Genomic DNA, 22,326 nt, shown 5'->3' with positions numbered 1-22,326 from the left:
ATGTGTTCAATGCACTTTTAATAAAGGTAATGTAATATTAAAGGTACAGTTTCTAAGTACAATATAACAACATTCATATTAGAATGAAAATTGGAGTATTTAAAAGACAACATTAAATCTCTCTTTTTTTACAGCTTGTATTTACAAAATGAATCAAAATATCTTTTTAAATTCAGGACACAATAAAATAACGAACAGCTGGAAATAAGCAGACTACTGTAAGAGTGAATTGAAAAGAAATCCCAATGTGTGTGAAAAGTTGTATGATCTTCTAATAAAGATCATTAGCAAAGTTTTAGTACAATACTATTTTTAGGATACCCATAAATGGCTTGCATTTTTAGTGTGGCAGAAAAGGAATTTTTACATACTGTACACAAAACAGACAGATATATTTATAGGTACAGTATTACTGTTTCCAAACTTGCATGTATATTTACAGAAGGCTGAGTTTGTGACTCACGAGTTTTGTGAAATTTGTGTGCTTAATCCTCAAGACCTACACACAATTAGAATCAGCATTTCATGTGGTCTTTTTAAATGTGGGTCTAATACTTGGTTGTAGAAGACAGTGTTAACCATAGTCTTGGCATACTTTATAAATTTACTTTGACAACCCAGAAAAAGAATTTGGATTGGGGCACACTCATTGTTATTTAATAATTATCAAATGCTGGCATGTGCTGGCCATTGTGCAGACACAAAGAAATACAATCTCTATCTCCAGGAAGCTTAGGCTATTGAATGGTGCTTTAAAAAAAAGTTTCCATCTCTTTCTATGTGAAGTAGTAAGGAATGACATGACTTGTAGTAAAAGAGATTTCTCCTTAAACTGTAGCCAATTCACTTTAAAAGGTTAACTATTAGCATTAGCTTTCATTAACCACATGATTGCATTTGTAATTAAGTTAACAGCAACTCTTCCATAAAAATGGAAAATGTCTAAATTGTGGGTAAATATGCAGTGCATGGAAGCCAATAACCATGGCTTGAGAATTTATCACCTTCAATTACAAAAAGTGCAGTAAACAGAAACATTTGCTCTATATTTATAAATTGCTCAAAAATCTTTGCTAAAGATCTTACAAATTCAGTAATATTACAGAACAATTCTAATCAATATTTAATAAGGTTAACTACATCCTTAGTTAGATATTTGATATACTTTGATTTTTAACAATGCCAATAGGTCTTGGGAGAATAGGGGAAAGATTTTAAACTCATTATTAAATGACTCTTAACATGAAGGTCCTTCACTCAGTTCATAGAACTGGTCGAGGTCAGAATTAAAATAGAATTTGCTCTATTGAGCCATGTTCTGCCATGACAGTGGGTGTCTTCAGACTTCTCATGGCTCAGGTAGGAGGGGAAAGGTTTATTCCGCCATCAAGCCACCAAGGATATTGTATATAAATACCTATGATCTATAATAGGAGCTAAGTACACAACCCTGTCAGTTGTCAATAATATAATTCCTTAGTAAGAAGAAAAAAAAGGATTACTCCATTAAACTAGAGTGTTTCTTTAGGATCTTGAAGGCCTGGCAAATTATTTTTCAGCTTAGGAGATATTGTATAAAGCCAGTAGCAAACATAAAGTCAATGCTAATAAGTGTTCATATATCCATATTTATAAACAAATTCACCCTACTGATGTCAAATATCCATACTAAGGAAGTAATTTTATCCTAATTAAATACACTCTAGAATAATTTATATAATGATAGTACGTATTTAAAGAGAAAAGCATGTCCCAAATCCAGCACTCTGATACAGCTGCCAGTTGGGCATAGGTAGATATATATATATATATATGTATATATATACAAATATATAGTTATACTCAGTGAAATTAACAAGACCCAAAGGTGGTATTGTCTAGGAATAAAAGGGTGTGTGTATTTTTTTGTTCACAAAAGTAACTTATCTAGCACCACACATCAGAAAAACACAAAAATAGCACACTCTAGTTCTAAACAGCTATGTCTAAAATAGATTATATAGTAAAACCAGTATTATACAGCATATTGTGGATTTGATAAACAGATAAATATTTGCACTGAGTAGGCTGTTTATAATATAACATTTTCTTATCTATACAGAATGAAAGCCAAAAAGTTAACTGTATAGAGATGTGCAGAACAACATTAAATATTATGACTCAAAAGCAGGGATGAAGGTAAATTTGAAAGAAGAGTAAGAGAGAAAATGTTTACAGGCCATTACAAGTTCTTAAGTTAACAGGAAATAAGGAATCAATTGCTCGAGTTGAGGAAAGCAGTAAACAAGAGATTGCATTTACATGCAGATGTCTAACATTTGTATTTTTTTAAGTCTATGCACAAAGGTCATTTGTTTTATTGCTTGACATTCAGTTATGGCTAGATATTTAACCTAGTTTTTGTACTTTGGAAACAAGAATATTGTTAAAGGTGCCATAAAAATGGACAACATCGAAAACGGTTTGCAAATAAACCACCTAACACTGCAGTTCTTTATACACATTAAAAGCCTTGTCTGGGGTTTGTCATATGTTAAATATATTTAAACTGGGAAAATATGTTGTAGCTTGAAGCCTCCCATTGGCCCAAACATCCAATACAAAAACACATCTCCACAAAAGGAGCAGGCAGACAATACAGGGACATTTAAAGAAGCAGCCAGCTAATGTCCTAATGGATAAAAATTTACCACTGTTTTAATGTGAGATTTCAAACCATTGTGGACAGAAGAGAATTTTTGATTCAGGAAAGTGTGTACAGTACATATGAATTTTTTCGTGTGTGTGTGAAATCATATTCACTCTATGCTCAAGAATGATCTGCATTTACATATGTAATGTGTTCACCGATGACCAAGTTCCTAGAAACAGTATTCATCCACATTGAAGTGATAATGAATGAGAAAGGAGTCACACATGAACACTGGGGAAATTTTAGTTGCTCTTGGAGAACAACATAATGGCATGGGCAGCATGTCAAAGCTGCGAGCGAGCTATCTTTCATTAGTTCTTAGGAGAGAAATAAGAAAAGAAGTGTGATACTGCTAGTGTGGTAAACATGCTAAACGTAAACAGCAAACACGGATTTCTCTAGGCATCCATTTAAAATATTCATACTCACTTTCTTAACACAAGACTCCATTTTATGTGTCACTGCTGAAAAAACATTTCTCTTAGGATTCACTATGCTGTCACTCATTTATAAATAAATAAATGACGGAATGTATTTATTGCTTGAAGTTCTGAGGGTTTGTTTAAACATGAAGTCCCTACCCCACCCCTTTCTACGATATTTCCTTGGTATGAAACCAGGCTTTTAGGTTATGTTTAAAACTGTTCTGAGAGCCCGACAAAACTGATCTCATTTGCACTAGCAAATAAGCAAACAGATCCAGAAGTGGAACCCACTGCTTTGTAAAGCCATTGCTTGTTAGCTTCCTCATCTCCTAAGGATAAACAATCATATAGGAAGGTCTCTTTAATGAAAGCTGGTGGAACTCTTCGCTAGTACTAGTGTTTAGGGATAGGATGGTGGACTATTAGCAATAGATCAAGATTTAATGTTTCAGTTGCCTTTCTGGGCACATAATCTCATTTATTGTATGAAGTTGTTTTTATGGGGTTCTGCTGTGTCATCCCTTTATAAGAAGTGGCAATCAAATGGTATAATATGTAAAACTGTCAATAATGTGTGTATATGTATATATGTATACATATATATGTATGGATATATATGTATACATATATGAGAGAGAGAGATTTCTTCCCATTTCCATGGTATTTATTTTCAAAAATAAGGGTAAAAGCTTCCTTTTCATCTAAATGGCATAAAGAACATGTGCAAAAAAACATGAAAAGTTTTCCCAAATTATATTCTTGTGTGGTCTTAAAAAAACACCTGAATGTGTATTCCAAGTGTGAAATGGAAAAATCAAAGGCAACAATTACACTGAGGTTCACTGCCTTTATGGAAAGCAATACATTGAAATATGAGATCAAAACTGTATTTCAAAAATGTAAAACATGACCCTAAAACCTGGCTCATGCTATTGTTACCAGGTGGGTTTTTTCTTTAAACATTATCTCTTTTATTACTTCGACAGATTAAAAACTACAAATGTGGCCCTAACCGGTGTGGCTCGGTGGGTAGAGCGTCGGCCTACAGGTTCGATTCCGGTCAAGGGCATGTACCTTGGTTGTGGGCACATCCCCAGTGGGGAGTGTGCAGGAGGCAGCTGATCGATGTTTCTCTCTCATCGATGTTTCTAACTCTTTATCCTTCTTCCTTCCTCTCTGTAAAAAACCAATAAAATATATATTTTTTTAAAAAAAGAAAAAGAACTACAAATGTGGAAGTAGGAGACGTGATACATAAAGGGAGTTTTTTGGTTTGCTTCTAGAGATGAACCCAGTGAAATTAGTAGTTGTTTGATGCTATTAGAAAAAACATATTTTACCTTTTACCTCTCTCACTCCACTGATAGGCAGGGCCCTTATCTCATTTGGTTTAAACACTTGTATCCATATTATGTGGAATTTGGAGTAGTTTTTAATATATTGTTGAAGGCTATAAATATTTTTATCATAAATATTTTAACTATTTGAGAAATGGTAAATGGAGTATGCAAGATTGTACTTTGAATGATGCTCTCTGTTGGTGGATGACCTGTTCATTTATCTTTTGAACATACTGGCATAACTTTCCACAGTTCTGGAAGTTATTCAGTGTTTTTAAGTACACAAGACTGAAGAACACACGTTTTGAACTCAACAAAATGAGATGATAGTGACATTTATACACATGCAGTTGGTTCTACACAGTTCACTGTGCCTTGGAGGGATAGCATGATCATTATTATTAATAATAAAAAACACAATTTGTCCCAGTAGTACTGGCCACCCTGTTTTAAGAGTTTTAGAAGATCCCTGAGCACATTGTTTCTGACTCTTAACCCAACTCCAAAATGATAGGGCTTTCTATTTGTTGATATCAAGATGGATTGTCATTCACAGTAAGTCAATCATAAGGTGCTTATTTACCCTTTTTTTTTCACCAATCAGCACAAAGAACTGTCAGAAAATAACTTTTTATTATTAGTATCTTAATAGCACTGGAAGGACACATGATTTAAACAATCAATGTTTGAAACAGTGGCTTTAGGATTATTATCTGGCTGCCCCTCAACAATAACAAGTGATTCAGTCGACATTCCTTAGCCAAAAACAAAAAGAAACAACAATAATAACAACTGTACAAATATGTATTTTTCCCTGAGGGATCAAGGTACACCCGCGAGTGCTCTATGTACATATTGCACTAGAGAGGAATGAAGAACATGTGCAAAAAAGCAACGATGAGAGAAGCTTACATCCTACTTAAACCTTTTCGTTAAAGACTCTACTAGGTTGTTTTGCATTTTGGAATGTCGGAACACAAACAGCTATTCCTTAGTCTAAAACTAAAAACACATATTTCTACTATGGCACATTCAATGAAATAAAAAGTTTTCCAAAGACAGATAGACAAATTCCATCAAGAAAATAATACAAAGTTTGTTTGTTTGTATTTTTTTTTAGAAAATTACATTACTTTCTTTCTTTGTTTCACATTACAAAATCTTTTTTTTTCTTTACACAAATCACATTTTATTGCAGGAATATTTCAAGTGCCATCAAATATTTATAGAAGGGTTAAAAAAATAGAAGTCTCTCTAAAGTGGTCCAGACAAGGCTTTGTATAGAATAAATCTTTTTATTCCCATCTTCTAGTTTTTTGATTTAAGTATTTTGAATACATTTTCTTTTCCATTGACACATAGTAGCCTAGAAGCGGTCTGACACACGCAGGTCATACACAAAAACCACACACACACACACACACACACACACACACACACACACACACGCACACGCACACACACATTCACTCCCTCCTCACTTGACCCTCAGCCCACCCCTATACGCTCACAGACATCTGGGTATCCACACTATAAAGAACAACCAAACTTAGAAGCAGTGTCTTAAGTCATGTTTTCCTTAAGTTAGGAAGGGTGAATTAGGATGCTGAAGACTTAAAAAAAAATCCATAGCTTTAACGTAAATTAGGATGCTGAACACTTAAAAAAAATCCATAGCTTTAACACAATTTGCAAACTGTCCCAAAAAAGCACTTTCATCTGCACTTTTGATTTCATTGTGACCAAGGCCAGTTTCTTCCCAATGGAATGCAACCATTTGGACACCGTTGTAACCGATGATATTGGGACTTTGTACAAAAGCCTCATTTAGCTGATGTAAAACATTGTATAAAAGGCCTTATAGCAGCTGGATGACAATGACGTGATTCCAATAATCAAAGGACTATTTAAGTTTAGGGAGCTTTATAAGAACTATCACAAATAATTTTCTGTATCACCAAATATTTTGTATCATCACACAGGTGTTTCTATAATAAGGAAGAAAATGAAAATGAAAAGTTTTTCACATCCTTTTCTATACGTCATATTTTGTCAGCTGAATTTATTGTTTAACTTCAGATCCCACCTTTGATCCAAATAATAGTCAGTTGTTCCCTCCTGCCACCGAGCATGCCTCTGCTATCTTGTTCCTACCCTATAGAACTAATTTGCTTTTCTTTCTCAAAGATCTCGTAGCAGCATCATGTCAATGTATCTTGGCTTACTTTGAGAGCACTGTCACCATGGGGTGACTATTGCTGTGATTAGAGCATCATTTTTTCTCTCTCTTTTTTTTTTTGCATTAGGTACATGCAAAATCCTTTCTGGGAAAAAGAATTTCTTTTAAGTTCAACATTATGTTCTCTCTCACCCCTAGAGAAGTTCAATGAACTCTTTTCATTTCATAAATGGACACTGGAATTAGGTTTAGTTGCTCTTTAATGCGCTAGCACCTGAGGCTGGTCATATTCAGAAAGCTTTGGTTAAAAAGAAGTTAATGTATTTTAATAAAACCATCCCCAAATTTAGTGAATCAGAACGACAGAAAACAAAGGAAACAAAACCAAACCAAAATAAAAATACACCATTTCTCCCCAAAGGAGAAACAATAGGAGAAACACGGACAAATAAATAACTGAACTAAGCTTGGTACTTTTTTCAGAGTATAAATACTATTGCTCTTTAAAGGAACTATGCTTATTTAAATTAAAAATTTGCTTTAACCCCTCCTGCCCAAATATAAATACTATATGCTTATAGTTAACCTCTCTATATAAACACTCATAAAGTTTTATATGCTTGTAAGAAACTTAAGTAAATAATACTCTTGTCTTCTATTTATGGTTAAACCCTTACTATATTTTTTGGGGGGAAAAAGTTAGATGTCATTTAGGCTTCATACACACTTCTGTGTGAATAATTCCTTCTCCTTTTCCAAGTCCCTCAGGAAGCAAGTCGGGAAGTCAGAGGAGGTCTGAGCAGAGTGGAGGGCTCTGGGAAGCCTGCACTGGGATCCGGCCTGACACCAGGAGCCACAGTCCCCACAGGAGAGTCGGGCGGGCCCCGGTGGTCCAGGAGACACTTTCTCCACTATACAGGGCGCCTCGGAAACTCCCGCCTTTGCACGACGGGAGGATGCCCCCTTTACTGAACAAACGTGGCCTTTGATGTCAGACCAGAAGTTTGACTCCTACCCCAAGTGTGACTGAAATCAGCATCTCAATGCCTACCATCCCAAAGGTCACTTATTGTTAAAATATGCTCACTTGTGTGTCAGACAGTTCCTTCCCCCACTGGGAATTATTTTTAAAAATCCATGAAATTAAAAAAAAAAAACACAACCCTCACTCTATCTCACCTGAACACCAAAACCAAGCAATCTTCTAAATATTTAATGAAATAAATTATAGTCCACAGTTTTCTAGCGACGATAAATACAAAAGTACACGTTTGCAGTTAGCACTGACTTCACTTTAAAGGCTTAAAATATTTAATATTTAAATAACAGAAACTAATTCAACATGGTATGCCTCCCTCACCCTCTCATTCATCGTCTATGAAATATGGAGAGCAACGTTCTAGAATTATAGCATCTAGAGGCAGCTAGTCTAGAAATAGTTCACTCTGAGATCAACCCTTACAGTTCCTAGATTACACCCAGAACATAAACTTTCACAGAGTAAATGCTTTATGTCCCCATGTGAGGAGTGTGCGTTTGCTCCACATATAAATCTTTGGGTCCTTCTTATAATCAAAGCTAGATTCCCATAAACTCTTCTGGTTACTGATTTGTCCTCAAAGCATACGAATTCCAAGTTGAGGCTGAGTCTATATAACTACTGAATTGTATAAAACGAGCCTCCCCTCTCCTGCCTCCTTTAGGTGGCATTTAAAAAAGCTTTTAAAAAAATAATATTCGCGATGGTCTAAGTCCACAGCACCAATCAACCATTCAACTTTGTATGAAGCATAAACACATCTATCCTTAAACTTACCCAAATGCAAGGTGTAATTTAGGGAGAGTTCAGTTTCTAATTCCAAATTCACACGTAAAAAAATAATAATCCAACATCGTGATTTCTAGATATGACCAGCCAGTCTTTTGAAAGTAATTTTGTAAACAGCAGCATAAATACCTCCCGACGTACCTTCCAAGCCTTCTCAGTAAAACTTGTGTTTCTGGTGCACATGCGACACGACAGTGAACACGCTAGCATTTAATTTAAAGAAAAAGGTGCAAAATGAAAGTGCCTTATCAATTCAACAGGAAAAGCTACACCAGTAACTACATTTTATATTAATTAAAACAATATATAAACAATATCTCTTTTAGCTATATATAGTCTTCATGCCCATTTACCCTGTAATATATTATAATGCTATTGTTGCTAGTGCTATGGACCCTTTACGTGCCATCCTGCTGACTGGCAATAATCGGTGAAAAAAAAAATAAAAACTTCCTTCATGAGACAAAGAGCAAGTTGTGCAAAGTAATGCTGCAACCTCCGCTATGCACACCGGTCACCGATTATTGCTGGACTCTCTTGTTACTAACAGATGGGTGACTCTGCAGAAAGTATGTGGGCAGTGAGCTACAAGAAAAGGAATTCTTCCAACTTTAGTACCCTCCTTCTGTTGTAAACAGAGGTCAATGATCAAGAAGTCAAGACAGAAAAAGGGTCCATATCTGTAGGCATAATGGAAATCATATGCATGAGAAAAACAAGTTCAACTTTTATTTGTTTTCATTGTTTCCCCTCCTTTGCCTGACCCCGATCACCAAAAGATGTGCAGTGTGTTGGCGCTCCAGGTCTGTGCAGGGCCATATAAAGTGTCTCGGTTAATATTTTTTGTTTGTTTTTCATGTTTGTACTTCAGACATTCTAGAAGCGCTTAGGTGATACATTTACCCATCAATTTGCATTGCTGGCTCAAATTCTGAAGTGAACAACTCCTTGTATAACGGAGGAAAATGAAGTCGCACAATGTCTGGATATATTGCTTTAAATGCCATTAGCTTTTCTGTATGTCGTCCACATAAGGCTCTTAATGTAGACACCTTGCATATTAACTGTAAGGTGGAAGAAAGGACATGTTGTCAGGGGAGAACAGACGTGAGAATCAAAATTCAGGGAATTGGGATGATCTTTATAACACTGTTTATCATGGCGAAACACACTTAAAGCAACTTAAATGTCTAGAAATAGAGGATTGGTAAAAATAAATGGGGACATAGCTATATCATAGAATACCAGGCATACATTAAACTCTAATGACAATGAGTTTCTCCTTGAGAAAGAGCATCAAAAACAAAGCATCAATTAACCCCCAATTTCCGCTCCTTGACCTAACCTAGTTATCAGGAGAACATAGAAAAAATAAATAAACAGGAAAAAGAAACACTTTCAAATCATCCTCTGGAACAATAAAACATAAAAAAATCTAAGAAGGGGCTGATTTTTCTAAGACCAAATACATACTCCTGGCTCTAGCACTGAAGAATATTAGCAGATTTTAATTTGACATCCTAATTATGCTTTTATTGCAAAATATAATAATTAGCAAAAATAAAACCTTATGCTTTGAATACAAGGTAGTAATGGTAAATTGATGAAGAAAATAAAGAAAGTCAATTATTGTTGATGACTGATGAATTTAATGGAAATTGAACTAATATCAGAATATAAGGTTATCCTGGTTAATTGTTTTAGTGCTTCATCATTTTCTCTCCCAACATTCAAAAATTCTCTAATTTCTCTCAATGCAGAACATTAACTCTGCTTTGTGTTCAACTTTGATGGACTAGGAAGAGGATTTCCAGAATGCATTAATTGTTAAAAAATTCTACTACATTATTTCCCTATTACTGTCGGGCACTTTACAAGCAATGATGATAAATAGAATTTAACCAGAAGTTTGGCCCAACAGAACTTTTTTGAAATGGAGATATTTATTCCTTTCAGTGGCCTGTTGCTTACTGATACTTTGGGGGGCTGGTCAGATGACCTACAAGGGCACTTGGTATGTGGCAAGGGGTAATTCAAGCTATGCCAACTGGAAATGGTTGGTTCTCACCTTTGTTAGTATTCCGTCTTCTCGGTGGTTCTTCTGTAGGACGTGTTGAAGAGCTAGCTGAATTTTCTGTTGCAGTTTTTCAATTTTTACCTTTTCCTGCAGCCATGAGCGATCTAAACACAAGAAATGATAGCCCTTAGTGTTCCTCCAACATGGTGCCAGATACCCAATTCCTCCTGACTCTTAGACCCAGAGTATCATACCACAAAGCAGAGTTAGAGACTAGCAGGCCAGTTTCACTATTCTTTCAAAATATATTCCTAAGGGAACGGAAAACTAATCTATGACAGTATAAAGGGTATTAAACATTTCCATTCTTACTGGTACTTAAAGGAAGGGAGGGTGCTCCCCTTCCAAAAAGGATAGCAATTTAAATCTAAGGTCATGTACATACAGGTACAATGAAATCACTATGGCCCTTCAAGCCTTTCTAAAAATAACATTTCTAAATGAAATATTCATAGCAATTCTGATAGCCTTTCCAGAAATTATGGAGATAACCTTATAATATAAGACAACTAACTGCCAATAGCATTCCAGACGACTTAAAAGTTGGTAATTTAGGATGAATTCTTTATGTGTAAGAATTCCAAGTAGAAGACAGTACACTGATGATCTCCAAGAGGCAGTGCGGGTGAAAACATGGATTAAATGCACATAAACTTGTAGAGGACATCCAAGTGGATTTCAGGAAAAAGTTGGATGTTATCTTGGAGACTGGTACTAAGAAGGACAACCCGACTCCACCATACCATTTCTCTTGGTGTCAGGAGGTTAATTGTGGACTGGGTTTTACTCAATACTCATTTATTAGGAGTTTATCAGAATGGTTTTACTCAATTCTCATTTATTAGGAGTTTATCAGTCTTCTTAAAAGGCAGATGTATGTGTGTGTGTGTGTGGGGGGGGAGGTTGTTATTTGAAAAAATTAAAAATAAGCTTAATAAGTGAGGCAGCCTCTCTTGGCAGCCTCCCGAATATTCTAAAAGTTATGGACCTTGTAAAAAGTCTCTACCTGGACAACTTTTAAACCACTTTATTTTTATTTGGTTCTGTTACCTGCTGACATCAGTACAAATGCAGAAAATAATGCAATTTCATCTTCCGTCAGGTGCATAGAACATAAACTCTTTCCAAATTCAAATACAAAGCTAATAAAGTCTTCACAACCTGCCAACATTAAAATAAAGAGAGTTTAGGGTTTTGATAATTATCCTAGGACAAAAATATAGAAGAAGGTGAAGAGGGATAGTGATAACATTTCTACAGTTTAACAGTTTGAAATCTTAGAGGAAACATCTATTTAGCCAACATCATCATCACTATCACCATCCCTATCATCATCATCATCATCATCATATCATCATTCAAAATAATGAGAGTAAACTTCTTGTGCTGAGTGATTCCTATGTTAGGTACTGCTCTAAGAAATTTCTTTGGGTTTCCTACTATTTCACAACAGCCCGATTAAGGACGTATTATTTTTACTATCCCCATTTTAGAGGTGAAAAAACATAGTTGGAGAGGAAAGTGATATACCTAAGGTTATACATAGGAAGTAACATCCTGAGATTCTAAGTCAGGCTGCTTGACTTCAGAGCTCACACTCCTAACCAACAGAGTTTAACAGCTACAATCTTACTGAAATGTGAAAACCTCTCATTTTGATGTTTGTCTCTATTTCCTCTAAATTCTAACAAATGACATATTATAGTGGTGAAATCACTGTAACTGGTACAGAATTGAAAATATAGAATGTGAAAGTCTATAGAAAAATGATCCATTCCCCAAAGACTGGTTAAGTTTGGTGTCTATTTTTTTCAGATTTGCATATTATATTTACACACACACACACACACACACACACATTATTGTATGCAAAATAATACAATAATTAATAATGTTATAAGAATAAACTGTTTCACGTACTCACAACTGTAAACCTACTTTTCCCACCCTGTATTTTAAATGGAAACAGGCTATCCACCCCTTCTGTCATTTTGGTGTTTTAAAATTCACATAAGCTATCTTGGATATTGTCCCAATCTTAATAACTATAAACCACTTCATTTAAATTATAAAATCCAATATAAATTATTTATATGGTGTATGTCAGTTTCACTTAGTAATACTTTATTTCTCTGAGATCGACATTTAATTCTCATTAATAATTACCTGAGGGCACACTTTTGAGCTCTTTGCTTGATTTTATGTATCAGATCACATCCTCTAATTTATCTAAATAACATGCCTCCTGCTTATCTGGATCTTAAAATTTGGAAGGACACTGAATGGATATGTAATATAAATGTCTTCAGTTGCCAGCTAGATAAAATGAAATATTAGATCTTCACAGGTAATACAGGCAAAGCACATCTGAGGCATGTGAATTTTCTATAGTGTCAGCTATAAAGTAAAATAGGTATAAAATTCTTTCATTATTGTTTCCCAATAACCAGTTTCCATATTGTTCAAAAAGAGGTTTCACCCAGCTCCCACCTGTTCTTGTAACTCCAATTTAAAGACCAACAGCCAGACGTCCTTACCTAAGGATTTGAAGACATCAGGGCCGGCATATTTCCCATCGAAGTACACGGTGTTGTTCTGGGAGTCAAAGGCACGGCACATTCTGATGAACACCACCTCCAGGGAACCTACACAAAGGCAGGAGGGCGCGGGTTAGTCCGCCTCGGCGGGTGGATTTCAAAGGCACTGATGGAGAGACCCGTGTCTGAATGAGCGCCCTGGGGGTGGTGTAGCCAGTGGGTGCTCAGTCACACTGCCTCTCTGTCCAAAAGGGAAAAGTTCACTAGTGTAATGAAACACCTGTGCTGAAGCCAAGGTCTGCTTCACCGAAGAGAGGAGTGATTTACAAATGACTTCTTTGCCACTCTTCTGTCTTGCAGTAAGAAGTGTCAGAGTTGATAATCAAATATTTATTTATATTTATTAAAACAAATAAAAAGCCCTGGCCAGGTCGTTCAGTTGGTTAGAGCATTGTTCCCATCTGCCAAGGTTGCGGGTTAGACCCAGGTCAGGGCACATACAAGAACCAACCAATAAATGCATAAATAAGTGGAACAACAAAATCTCTCTCTTTCTCTCTCTTCCCCTTCTCTAAAGTCAATTAAAAACTTAAAAAACAAACAAGCAAAAAAACAAACAAAAAAACTCCCAGGGCTCTCTCTGAGGTTCCAGTCTTTTCCCTAACAACTTATTGGAAGCTCTGAGGACCTGAAGTGTAAAACAAAACACAGGCAATGGTAAAATTAGGGAATGCAGGTGTCCTTCAAATTAATATTTTCACTCAGAGGAGACTATGGAGGGAAGGTTCCCGGCAAATAGCTCCAAAACCTTTAAGAAGAACTCAGTCTCTGCTAAGAGAAACCTAAGCCATTATCATCGGAGAAAAACTGTTCCCGACACCTTCCTTACCAAGCATTTCTTTAATAGGCAGGTGAAAGCAGGTTAGGAAGAGATCTCAAAATTCACTTGCAAAGCACATACCTGCTTTGAGAAGCACAATTTGATCGTTTTGACACAGTTCCATAAATCCATCGATGCGTTTGGCAAACTCCACCACGTACTGTATAGCTTCTGTGATTTTGATGGCACACAACTGCCACATCACCTCCCGCTGCTGTTAAAGGAGGAGACAGGTTAGCATACATGGTTACCCACATCCTTGGCTCAATGGGTTTAACTATTCCTCTTCTGTAAAATCCTTCTTTGGAAACGGATTCAAACAGGCTCGAGGTTTAAAAAGTAAACAGTTGGCCAGTTACTTGATACAATGATTGCTTCCAAGTCCCTTCTCATCTTCAATCCCTCTCTTACCTCCTTAGTGGCAAAGGGACCAGGGAAGATACTATGAGCATCTAGGTAGCAGAAGATGAAAATACAGGTCACTGCTTTCACCCTGAGCTGCAGAGAATAGCAAAGCAGGGTCTTCTTTTAAGCCATTGTTTTGCCTTGGGGAATTTAACACCACTTTACTGGGGAAAGGGGACTACAGGGGGAGTCAATCACACGTATTGTATGCCTGTTATGCGCTGGGTGCTTTATGACACCCTGGTCTTACTTCATTTTCACAAGAGCATCTTCCCATTTTCCATAAGTGGGCACAGACGCTCAGGGACATTTCACAGTGAACAGGTGTCGGAGCTGGGATTCAACTCCTAGCATCTCTGGCTCTGAATCCCATCCCAGACACTTTGCTGCTTCTTACTGCTTTCCTGCTTCCCTCTGCACTTCCCTTTGGCTGCTGGTATCACCCGCTACAGCAAAGACAAGCAAAGGGTGTGTTGCTGTTCCCAACCTGTCCTGTTTAATTCTTTTTATATACCCACTCTCCAGTTCAGTGACAGGGGAACCTGAATCAGCGGTGGTGTTTGGTTGTTCCCCCAACCTTAGTGTAAGACTGTTTCCACCAATAGGACGGGGCGGAAGAAACACTGAATTAGGAGCTGGCGTCATGGTCTAGTCCTGGTGTTTGCACTCTCCAACCACATGCCAATGGAAATTAGTGTCCTCCTATGTAAAATGAGGGGCAGCATTAGCCTAAATACTCTCTAGGGTCCTTCCTAAGTCTGAATTTCTATATCAGGGGAAAACACCACATTTTCTTTACCCAAAGGGAGAAGAAATAATTAAAAGTTCCCCTTCTCTAGCCCTGCCCTCCCATTTTGGTGGCTTGTTGATCACATTGTTTTATAGAAAAAAGTCAAGTAGCAACACTTGTCAGCCTCACACTGTTAGGTTCAGACTGGAGTGACAATCTTGGATTCCAAACCTTCCTGTGCACATACTCTCTAAACTCCTTCTTCTGAGCCTCTTGGAACATGAGGCTAAATTACGTATTTTACATGAACTTCCTGATCTTGAATCAACATTCCATTATGATAGTGGGACAAATCCCAATTCATTTAGATTTTGGAAACTGCTTAATGTAGTGCCCTGTTGACAAATGATAGGAGATGTGTGTACAGTTTGTTTGCTGCTGAATTTGTTTGCTACTGCTGAAACAGAATTTGTTTGCTACTGCTGAAATTTTGCATGCTGGCATCTCAGTAAGAAGACAAAGCCTCAAGTACATAATCAGCTCTGGAAGCAAGAGTTTTACACAGAAATCTGATATCTGACGTAAGGCATTCATTCTTGGCCTTTGGTAGTCTTGACCAAATCCCCTGCAGGAAAACCCCTCCCACTCTGCCTCCTCCCTTGGTAAATTGTCCAGAGTATACCTTGTTCTGATAGTTCTCAATCTCCTCCTGCAGAAAGGTCTGCCACGTTATCTGCTGGAGCTCTTCTCTCAAGTATTGGCAAGTTTCCAGATGCGATTTCGATATATTCTGTGCAAGGTGCTCTAAGCAGAAAACAGGAGATCATGACATGAAAAGCCAAGCTCTTTGGGTAATCGGTGTTTTTCCCTGCTTAATATATGCTTTAAAAAGTAACAAGTAGAAAGCATCATGCGGATTCAGTTTTATGATCTTTATGCACTTAAATAAGCAATCTGGAACTATTCTGTTTTTTGGAACATGAGCATGAAAGACAGGCAAAGCCAACAGTTAGCAATAAATCTTGGTGACTTCAAAGACACTCCTGACCCTCACCTTCTTCCATGCCTTTCCACCAATGTCTTGAAATGAACAAATATTGATCTAGAGTGACATGGGGCATGATGGGCACAGCCTCTTCTTTGCATTTTTATAAGGACACACCTGCCATATACAATGACCTAAGTTTTACTCTTGAAAATTTAGTAAGTGGTACTCTTTTATGGCAACAGCAATGCATTTCTTTAGTGCTTTTTTGCAGACAGAAGAACAAGCATTACTGAGGGCCTACTATGTTTGCTATACATAGTTCAGTGGTTAAGAACAGACTCTGGAACCAAAATGACTGAGTTTGAACCTCAGCCCTGCTACTTACTAGCTGTGTGATCTTGGATAAGTTATTTAACCTCTCTGTGTTTTGGTTTCTTAATTGTAAAACAAGGAAGGTAGTATCTATTCCATAGGGCTTCTGTGAGAATTAAATGAGTTGAGCATTTAGGGAGAGTTACAAAGTGAGTGCTAGCTAACATTAGTTCTTGTTATACTAGAATATAGGGACTTGGAAGATATTATAAGAGATAGATGCCAAAAAAGCTTCTCTGGAATTTATAATGTGGTGAGCATATATGGACATGCTGAAAGGACAATTCAAGGCATGAGACAATAAAGGATAAAGTTGAGCCCAGCCTGTGTGGCTCAGTGGTTGAGCATTGACCCATGAACCAGGAGGTCATGATTTGATTCCCAGTCAGAGCACATGCCTAGGTTGTTGGGGGCATGCAGGAGGCAGCCAATCAATAATTCTCATCATTGATGTTTCTCTCTCCCTTCCTCTCTCTGACATCAATCCTATAAAATAAAAGGCTAATATGCAAATTATCTGCTCGACCAGGAGTTTGACTAGGGGGTGGGGCCAGCAGGCCAATTTCCCACACCCCCTCCCCCTGGCGAGCCTGCTGGATTGGTGCGGGTGAGCCAGACCCCAACTGTGCATGAATTCGGGCACTGGGCCTCTAGTAAAAAATATTTTTTAAAAAGTGTAAAGTTGAATCATATCAGAAGAGAAAGAAAAAATGATAATAGATGCTGTCAGGGAAGGGAGAGGTGAATGTTTGCCTTAGGGAAATTAGTGGGTGCTTCTCCGCAGCAGAAGAGGGGCATCTGAATTGGAGTCTGAAGGATGGGTAGGATTTGGTAGGTGGAGGCCAGTGGTGTGAGGGGTAGGCCAGTTCTACATTCGAGGGAGGGCCGATGAAGGAACCAACATAGCATTTATAGGACAGGAAGATGTGATAAAGTGATAGAATCAAAATAGAAATATGAGAAGGTAAGAGTCCAAATCCTGAAGGATCTTGAGTGTTAGGATTGAGTCTGGACTTGATGAAACAAAAGGAGTCCCCAGGATTCTCCAGGAGCGGAGGTACTGAACACTGCACCTGGGGAAACAGAACCAGCAGTTCCGTGATTGGATTGGAGGACGGAGAAGATGGGGGCAGGAGGACCACATAGAAGGCTGCTGGAACTAGATGTGAGGGACTAAGCAGGCTGGCAATCATTGTTATGGAAGGGAAGGATAGTGAAAAGTTTTAAAAGAAAAACTGATAAGATTCTGTGACTATGAAACCATACCAAAAAGGAACCCCCATCTCAGGGCCTTGAATATTAAATAGGAACGCCATTTAAAAGAATGGTGTTCAATGTAAACTGGGTAACAGTAGTAAGACTATTTATTTATCTGGGAATTTGTTGCTGCTTTTTGTCAAAACAGAATCAGATTTGTCTGCATGAAAATAGAGCAAGCTCACCTCCAGGAAGCCTGCAATTAGAGCAAGCATGTCACACTCATGGCCGGCGGGCTGCAAGCGGCCCACAACAAATATTTTTGTGGCCCAGCCAATATAACGGTATGTAAGAAACATCTTAATAAAAATTTCGTAACTTAATTTTTACAATATCCTGTTATACATAATTATTAATAATGAACTACAACGTTTGCTAATGACTACTATAATCGGGTTGCATTCATTTCCCTTACGTGCCTTGCGTACAGGCACACCATTTCTCTCCACTAATACTAGCAGCGAATATTTTTGGGCTGATTGCCTTGTCATTAGCCTTGGACTGACTTGTTTGGTGTGTGCAACAGGAAATATTTCGCTTTCGGAGAACAAGAAAAATAGGTTTACTTGCATTATGCTTATTAATTTGTGCAGTTATTCAGTGTCTGGTAAGTTAATGTTCAAGAAAAAATATTAGTTTTTAAAAAAATGTTTTATTATTTTATGTTAACAATGACTCATTTATTTCAGCCCTTTGTATTCAGCATGACTCTAGCAAACTAAACCTATGTTTCTGTGAAAATTGAAGCTGTTGTTTTTTTGCGGCCCACGTGAACTTAAACCTTGTTTATTTGGCCCAAGTTAGCCTTTGAGTTTAACATGCTTGCTTTAGAGACACTGGAACAATAAATCTTAATGGCCCTATTCACAACACACAGCAACAAAACAATACAAATCAATATCATAAAAATAGAAAGCGAACAAAAGAAAAGAATTTAAAGGAAAGACACAGAGAAGCTGAGAGGAAGAGGGAGAAGCCAGTAAATCGCCTGCCTTAGAATTAATGACGTTTGTGAAGAGGAGAATAAAGACACAAATAATGGGAAGTCGGAAACAAGCAGTGTGTAAATCAGTCTGTGAACTATAGCCTATAGAAAGGGTGTCACTATAGAAGACAGATTCCAGAATGTAAACCAAGTTTTGCAGATATGAAAAAAATGATGAATAGTTCACAGAGAAACGGGGATCCTGTGAGGAAAAGGGAGCGAAGAAGCTCATAGTGTTCTCTTCCAGATCATGCTTTCCCCCCAGTTAATATGGTCAGCATGTTGTTATTTCACTTCATCCTAAAAGTCATCCCCACTCACCCCTATCTGTTTGGGTCCAGCTTTCCGTAGTGGAAGTGAATGATACAATGTATGTGACTAACCAGTAGAGGGCAGTGGCTGCTTTCTTGCCAACTGCTCACCAATTGCCTTTGACTCCGGATTCACGAGTGGATTTGGCAAGTGTCAGATCTTAGACACTTTGCTGTTTTCAAATCTCCACTTCAGCGAAGGAGAACATGTCAGACTGAGTAAAAGTCAACAAGTTAGTGTGGTCTCTTAGCAAAACAGCCTGGAATAGTGAAGCACTTGGAACTAGGAGTTAGGAGACCTGGTTTCTGGTCTGAGTTCAGAGGATAACTCCTCAATCAGGATAGCTTCATCAATACGGCCAAGGTCTAGATACTTCAGATGGAAAATCCTGACTTCTGAGTTAGTCACAGATTTTCTCAGTGGGAAGGAACGTTAGACATCATCTGGTCCAAATTCTCTTCAGTTTACAGATAATAACAACATTAATAGTGACGATAATTAATACTTATGTAGCATTTACTATGTGCCACCCTTATAATATATATTCAGAATATATATATATATTTTTTTTTCTTTTCTTTTTTATTATTTAATCTTTGTAACAACACTAGGAGGAAGGTACTAGTATTATCTCCATTTTATAGAGGTGTCATAGGTGGCAAGTGGCCAATTTTAAACACACACAGTTTGGCTCCAGAGTCTTTATACTCAATAGGTAGAGAGACTATAGCTTGCAGAGTTTACATGATTTATACTGGGTTGTAGAACTTTTTGCAAAGCCAGGACCACAACCCATATAAGCTGACTTCTTGTCTCACGCTTTGCCCAGCATGTCACTGTCTCTCTTGCATGGGCTTTAGTTTTTTTATTACAGTATAATTGCAGTTAGTTTTTTTTAATGAACCTAAATGGCTTATCTAGAATATGTAATTCAGGCACTAATTATACATCAAGGGCAACACTTCCTGGCCATGAATGCAGACATATTCCCATTAAAAGTAATGGATTGTGGATACTATTATTGAAAGAATTGAGCTTCCAATATGTTAATTTATAATTTATTTTCCAGTTGAATAATGTTTTCATTTGTTTAAAATCTGATGACAAAATTTAGCCTAAAATGGAGTCAAGAGTCTTAGTTAAAGAGATAGCAGGACTTAAGCCCAAAAGGAAATGCAGCTGTGAAGAAGGAACAGCGAAGTCTTTGGTCACTTCTAGGCTACTCTTAACTCTTCAAACTATTTTGTCCAAGTAAGTGGGATAGAAAATATCTTTTTCAGATAAATTCTTGTTTAAGTTTTGGGTGTTGGACTTAGTGACAAGTTAAGTTTATTCATCCTGGAAAATGCCACAACACATGTAAAAACTCCCTCATTTAGGAGAACCTGGAGAATGTATGAGGGCATCGAGCTCCCAGGCTACACTGGGAGATGACACGAGTGGAAGAGGAAACTGGTTTGTGGGGGAAGAGGAAGCTGGGGGGATGTGCTTAGCATTTCTGGCCCCACTCAGGTACTCACGAGTACACTTTTAGCCTAAGTGCCACCTTCACGGGAAACACTTCTGCTAAGTCCTGTGGATTTATTTCACGGTTGAATATCTGATAAGCAAACTGGATAGACTCACTAGTATTTATGGGAAGGTGGAAGCAGACCCAAGGTAAAGTGAGCCAGGCCATTTTTCATGATACCATGTCAGCTTTCAATCAAATCCTTATTCATTTCTGAAAATTTTACTTTCATTACCGTTCTGCTTAAGGCTCAGCCAACCAAGATTTCACGACAAAAATGTAAGGTTTTTGTTCTAGTTCAAGAAAAATAAAATCAAACCTACCTCTGCTCAGCTTGGCTTCTAGTGCAGAGGTTTCTCTGTTAATCAAAAGAGCTGCGATCCACCTTTAACGCTGCTCAGTGGTTACAGACCAGGCTTAAAATGGCCCTGCTCTTGAGGATTTAAATTTAGACCCATAAAGAGGCGCTTGTGCAAAAACCGTAAAGAACATTCAATTTGTTCTATTTGGAGAGATATTTTACTGGAAATATAAATTTCACTTAGAAATGTTTTATGGGGTACAGAGGTGGAGAAACCATCTAAAGAGCACAACCGCTTTTCCTGTGAACCGAGGATTTCGGTGCTCAAGTCAGCACCCGCCCGTGCCTTTCCCTCTGAAGTCTTTATTCTCTCCGCGTATTAACTGAGCCATCGCCACAGCAACTAATTGAAATATCCCAAAGGATTATAACCTTGTGTGAGGAGTCATGGGGAGGGACAGATCAAATTCTAAAACCGCAAAGGTTCTTATCAAAGTTCCTCTGACAACAGTGCTGTCCTTAAAAATCGATTAAATATATCAGAGGATGCTAACACAGCCTCCTTGAAATGGAAAGTTTTTCATTGTCTGTGTTGTTAACATTTCTAGGTCACATCACCCAAGAAGCAAAAATGTCACAGGAATAAGAAATTGACAGGATATTTTTCTTTCTTTCTTTTTTTGTTGTTGTGTGTGTGTGTGGGTTTTTTGTTTGTTTGTTTGTTTTTGTGTATGATGAGTCTTCTATGAAAAACATCAGCTTTGTCACCAATATCCATCATCAAAACATTCTGGCAAATAAAGAAGCCCATTTCCCTTAAACATGTATAGCATACACCAGGATTGCAACACTTGCAGGCACGGGCAATCACACAGATGGGGGAAGTGGGGCCGGCCCACCTCAAGGTGTTAGCTGATGCCATTTAATTGTTGCTGGTCCCTTATACCTCGATTATTTGCTCCCTCCCATAAGAAGCTGACTATCTGAATTTTTATGTGGACCAGTTTTTAAATTTTGGCAACTGATTCAAAAATTTAAAACTCTGTATTAATCCGAAAATATATTATGGGCCAGATTCAGTTTGTGGACGGCCATTTTTATGACTTCAGGTATAAAGCAATACCTGGAATATAAGTACGTAAATAACTAATGAAGTTAATGGGGCCCTTCCCTGGACTTACCAGTTTTCTGTGGCATTTTAAGACTGCTTTAAGTTCACGTCGACCCATCTCTGAAGCTGAGAGGTCAAGGTTTCTCTTGCATATACAATGAAACAGTGGGCAGTCAAAAGCAAGGGGGCAGGTGGGCTTATGAAGTGGTCCAAAGGGTAAAGGTCTATTTCCCTTCTAGCTCCATCATTTTAATAACATCATAACTCATTAGAGGAAAGCCAGGCATATCCTATTTACTTCATAGGGCGTAAAGAGCACATCCCAACAGAAACATGGAAGCCATTACCTAGTTCTGCCATGGACACAGTTGGAGAAGTCTCTCCATTGGTGAAGGAA

At 37.6% G+C, this 22,326-nt stretch overlaps 1 protein-coding gene across 1 annotated transcript in view; it reads right to left on the bottom strand.

Annotated features, from left to right (window-relative positions):
• Positions 1 to 5,071: 5,071 nt before the first annotated feature.
• Positions 5,072 to 22,326, bottom strand: part of RORA (RAR related orphan receptor A) — a 53,660-nt gene continuing 36,405 nt past the window's right edge. Inside the window, 7 exon segments of the mRNA XM_015563006.1 lie at positions 5,072 to 9,528; positions 10,533 to 10,645; positions 11,592 to 11,702; positions 13,079 to 13,186; positions 14,040 to 14,172; positions 15,776 to 15,897; positions 22,277 to 22,324. Of these exon segments, the coding sequence (XP_015418492.1) occupies positions 9,364 to 9,528; positions 10,533 to 10,645; positions 11,592 to 11,702; positions 13,079 to 13,186; positions 14,040 to 14,172; positions 15,776 to 15,897; positions 22,277 to 22,324 (800 nt within the window). The 3' untranslated portion in view covers positions 5,072 to 9,363.

Source organism: Myotis davidii, unplaced genomic scaffold, assembly GCF_000327345.1.
Source record: "Myotis davidii unplaced genomic scaffold, ASM32734v1 scaffold57, whole genome shotgun sequence".
Classification (NCBI taxonomy): Eukaryota; Metazoa; Chordata; class Mammalia; order Chiroptera; family Vespertilionidae; genus Myotis; species Myotis davidii.
The sequence above is the reverse complement of the archived record's forward strand: the minus strand, read 5'-3'. Positions and strand labels throughout refer to the sequence as shown.